The 4,391-nt window shown below is 34.1% G+C and overlaps 1 protein-coding gene across 1 annotated transcript; it reads right to left on the reverse strand.

Annotated features, from left to right (window-relative positions):
• Positions 1-879: 879 nt before the first annotated feature.
• LOC119254283 (olfactory receptor 4P4-like) lies at positions 880-1,815 on the reverse strand. The gene has a single exon (XM_037521399.1). The coding sequence runs from the start codon at positions 1,813-1,815 to the stop codon at positions 880-882; it is 936 nt and encodes a 311-aa protein (XP_037377296.1).
• Between the last annotated feature and the right edge of the window lie 2,576 nt (positions 1,816-4,391).

Below are 4,391 nucleotides of genomic sequence, written 5' to 3' on the forward strand. Positions count from 1 at the left end.
GTGAGTTGTGAGAGCACATAGTATTTGTTTCTTCTAGTTTTTTTTTAATTGTAGTGAGAAAATATTCCAGGTTCTGGATCCAATTACCATCAATTTACTTATAAAATTTAATCATATTCGGTGGGTAAAAAAAATGTATTAAACAGTTCCATAAAATTATAGGAAATGTTGTTAAACTTTAGTCAAAAGGTGGAGTTGCAGTACTTTTGATTCAGTATCTGAATTACACATTCTCTGTCACCACAAGCTATTATTTATTTAAAAGTGAGGTCAATTGTATGGGAGAATATAAAAATAAAATTTAATATTAAAAAAAAATAAAAGTGAGGTCAAGAATGTTTGACTTGCTTTCAAACAGATTCTACTGAAAATATTTCTTTTTTACACAACTGATTTCTATACTAGAAATGCATCTGTATAATATTCCACAATAAATTTAAATGTAATAGTATAAAAATATACTTTTAGATTTTAGCTTCCTCCTTAACACAAAGTGTGAGACACTATGTAGTTTGAACATAAGACAAACATTTTAATACAATTCTCATAAAATATTGTCTTTATAATTAATTGATCAATATATAACCATATTTTCTTTGGTAATTGTTTTCCTCTAGTAATTGATTTTTTCATACATGTAACCCTATATATACTATCTGTAATTACCACAAATCAACTTAGTTTCCAATTAGTTATGGTATGCAAGCTTTATAATTCAATTAGTAATTACTTAAAAATTTAGTCCTATATCTCTCATTTTTTTCCCATTCAAGATAGATATTTGAATGGTAACTCTAAGCAAGTTTTCCTAGGTCCATCACTCATCTCTACTCTTTTTACTTGACTAAGGTACTAATCCAAATCATAAGCTTCTTCAAATTAGTATGTGTTTCCTTTCAAAAATAACGTTTGACACCAAAGTTTCCTCATGGTGTTCTTCATCTCTGTATTTCTCAAAGTGTAGATCAAAGGATTGAACATAGGAGCAACAATGGTGTAAAATAGTGCAAAAATTTTGTCCTCAGGGTACGTAGTAGGAGGTCTAAGGTAGATGAAAATAACAGGAGCAAAGAATAAGATGACCACAGTGATATGAGACCAACAGGTGGACAGGGCTTTGCGTCTTCCCTCAGCAGACTGATTTCTTAGTGTGAACAGTATAATGCCGTAAGAAAGAAATAAACCAACAAAGGTAACTAAAGAAATGATACCTGAAAAGGTAATTACAAGGATGCCTGTGATGTAGGTATCAGTACAGGCAACTTTTAACAGAGGAAAAATATCACAAAAATAGTGATCAATTTCATTAGGACCACAGAAGGGCAGTGTGATAGCCATAGAAAATTGAGGAAAGGAATGGACACCTCCACCAACCCAAGCAGCTAAGACCAGAAGATTGCATCTTGTCCTGTTCATGATAAGCATGTAGTGGAGAGGTTTGCAGATGGCAACATAGCGATCATAAGCCATAGCAATAATAATGAAAACTTCAACTCCTCCAAAAAAATGCATGGTAAAGACCTGCAACATGCAGCTACTATAGGAAATGGTCTTTCTTTCCACCAGCAGATCCCCAATTAATTTGGGTGTAACAGTGGAGGTATAACAAATATCCATGGATGACAAGTGGATGAGGAAATAGTACATTGGTTGGTAAAAAAGAGGACTGAATTGAATGGAGACAAGGATCACAAGATTTCCTACCAACAGGGCAATATAACAGAGTAAGAAGAACACAAAACAGAATATTTGAGTGTTTTTGTCATAAGAAAGTCCTAAAAGAATGAATTCTGAGATGTTTCTCTGGAGTTCCATGTATTTGAATTTTGTGTATATTGTGCAGAAGAGTCCTATATTGAAAAAGAAAAACAGATTTCTTAAAATGTTAATAGTATGAACAAAAAATATAAAACGTACTAAAAGAAATACATATGAGTATTAATATTAGTTTAACTTGGTTTATTGAATTAAATGTTTTTCCTCTTTGTCATGTCTCTTAGATTAAAAATCCATTATGGAAAAATTGTGAATGCTGTATTAGACAATAATAATTACACATATTATTTAATATTGCCAATAATGATTTAATATTTACATATTATTTTTAAAATAAAAATATTTTATTCCTGCTAATTATATTATAGACTAATTGACCTAAATTAACAAAAAAGTTTTTGACTACTCTCAATTCTTGTACTTATACATTTGGTCATCATAGTTACTTTAAAATTAGTGATCATATTTACTGGATTACCTGGCAAAGAATTTTGAAGAAATTTAAATGTCTTTAAACAGCTTATCTTGAGATGCTGGACTTGAATTTGCATAGAGCATAATACTACCCTTTGCTGTCAATCAAAAGTTGTTAATGGGTCATGCTAAACCAGTGTAATTGTTACTATAAACAGCCCAGAAATGGCTAATAATTACACAGCAAGAGAAAGAATGTCATTAAATAAATTTCATTTATTTTTCAGATCACATTTTATCTGATGTAGACAATTAAATTATAATCATATTCTTACTGACATTTGCAAAGGCAATTGATATGATAATAAGATTTTTAAGCTTCCCAATTATTTTTTACTTGTGCAAATGTCATGACTTTTGCTAGAAATTTCATGTCTTACATACAATCATAAAGAATTAATGTCAGGCCTCCCCGCTGGCGCAGCGGTTGAGCGCTGGGTTGTGAAGCTGCCTGCAGCCTCTGCAGCACCAGTTCGATCCCTGGCCACCAGGTGAGGGTTCCACATGGCGCACAGACCTCTCCTGCTGCCCACTGCTCCCCTCAGCAGTGTATTTCGTCAGTCTGTCTGTTCTGCTCCCTGCTCTGGCTCTGGTGAATTCTCTCACCCTCCCATGCTTCTGACTGTACCCTGTGCTTGTAAAATAAATAAATAAATCTTAAAAAAAAAAAAAAAAAAAGGAACTAATGTCAATAAAACATGTTAGGAAAGGTCAGTTGAAGACAAACTCCGAGTCTAGTTCACTGTCAGTCATGTTTGTTACAATAATAAATAAATGAGAAATCCAAGACTGGCATGTTTCATATCCAGTTTATATCTTAAATCATTAACTAATGATAAATGAAATTAAGGTAAGAAGAAAACACTTCCCAGTAGCTATTTTGCTTACTGATGAGGAATCATTTGATTTCAGTGGGTTTTTTAAAAGCTAGCCCCCTTATGACCTTAGTTTGGACTGGAAGTGACAGTCATATCTGGGCCCCTTGAGATTTATTTAAAGAACACATAATGCTTTTGTTGTAAGATTATTTGGAAAGGCCCACTCTAGTGACTCACAAACTCTTCATTTAAGCTATTCATAGTCTTTTGTAGGGATTATATTCCAAAAGTTGAAAGCTACTGGTAATAATTTATGACCCACACTGTAGGCATTAATTCTATGTTAAATTATAATCCAAAACTAAATTCATAAAGTAGAAAACTTTAGTTTCTACTTTGTTTCAGTATTACTAGAAGGATTCTTATTTTCCTTTTTACTACATAAGGAAATAATTATCAATCATAGTGTGTCCAGGAACAAAGGAGTTAACAGAAACTAAGGTGTTTTAAATGTTTGAAAAGTTGGAGGGTGGCCTGGTGGTGCAGGGTTTAAAGTATCGACACTGCCAAGTTATCTCCAGCCACAACAGCATGAGTTTGATCTCCGGCCAGGGAAGTGACACACATGGCACAGCAGACCTCTCCTGTCTCACCTGCTGCTCCTCTCAGCAGTGTAGTTTAGTTAATCTGCCTGTTCTGCCCCCGCTCTGTCTCTGGTAAATGCTCTCATCCCCTGCACCTCTGGACTTGTACCCCACTTCTTGTATGCATAAATAAATAAATCTTAAAAAAAATTAAAAAAAGGACACTTTGAGCCTCTTTAGATCTCCATGTGAAAGGTGCCCTCCCCGTACTAGAGTTAGAGCAAAGTCCTCATTATAGAGTCAGGGAACTCAGGGCCTAAAGAGCTCTGTATTTATCTCTAGTGAGTGCCTTGCTAATTGGAGACCTCAAATCCAAAAGTCTCCCTCAAATCCACCTGCCTCGTGAATCTGCACAAATTTATTGTGTCTTTGTCAAAAATGTGTGTAAACTGACTTCTTTGGTCATTCCCCCTACCTATAAGGTCTCCACATGTATGGATTTAATTTTTTTTCTGTGTCTCCTCTTAATCTCTCGTAATGTCACTTTAATTGTTAGAGCTGCCAAATAAATTGAGAAGGTGAAGAAAGATTTTTCTCCCTCCGGAGCAATGAAGGGCAGCAGTGAAAAGATTATTTTCAGTTTATGTGAGTAGCAAAGAATATACAAGCTGATGGGTGACAGACTCCAGTCTGTCTCCTGAGTACTTAGATGTGTAAACAAGTATTGAGCATTTAATAT

The sequence above is a fragment of the Talpa occidentalis genome, unplaced genomic scaffold (genome assembly GCF_014898055.3).
Source record: "Talpa occidentalis isolate TD23 unplaced genomic scaffold, MPIMG_talOcc4v2.1 talOcc4.3, whole genome shotgun sequence".
Taxonomy (NCBI): Eukaryota; Metazoa; Chordata; class Mammalia; order Eulipotyphla; family Talpidae; genus Talpa; species Talpa occidentalis.

Bases quoted from the DNA above. Each gene is read 5' to 3' on its own strand.
- LOC119254283 (XM_037521399.1), bottom strand. From the start codon at position 1,815: ATGGAACTCCAGAGAAACATCTCAGAATTCATTCTTTTAGGACTTTCT.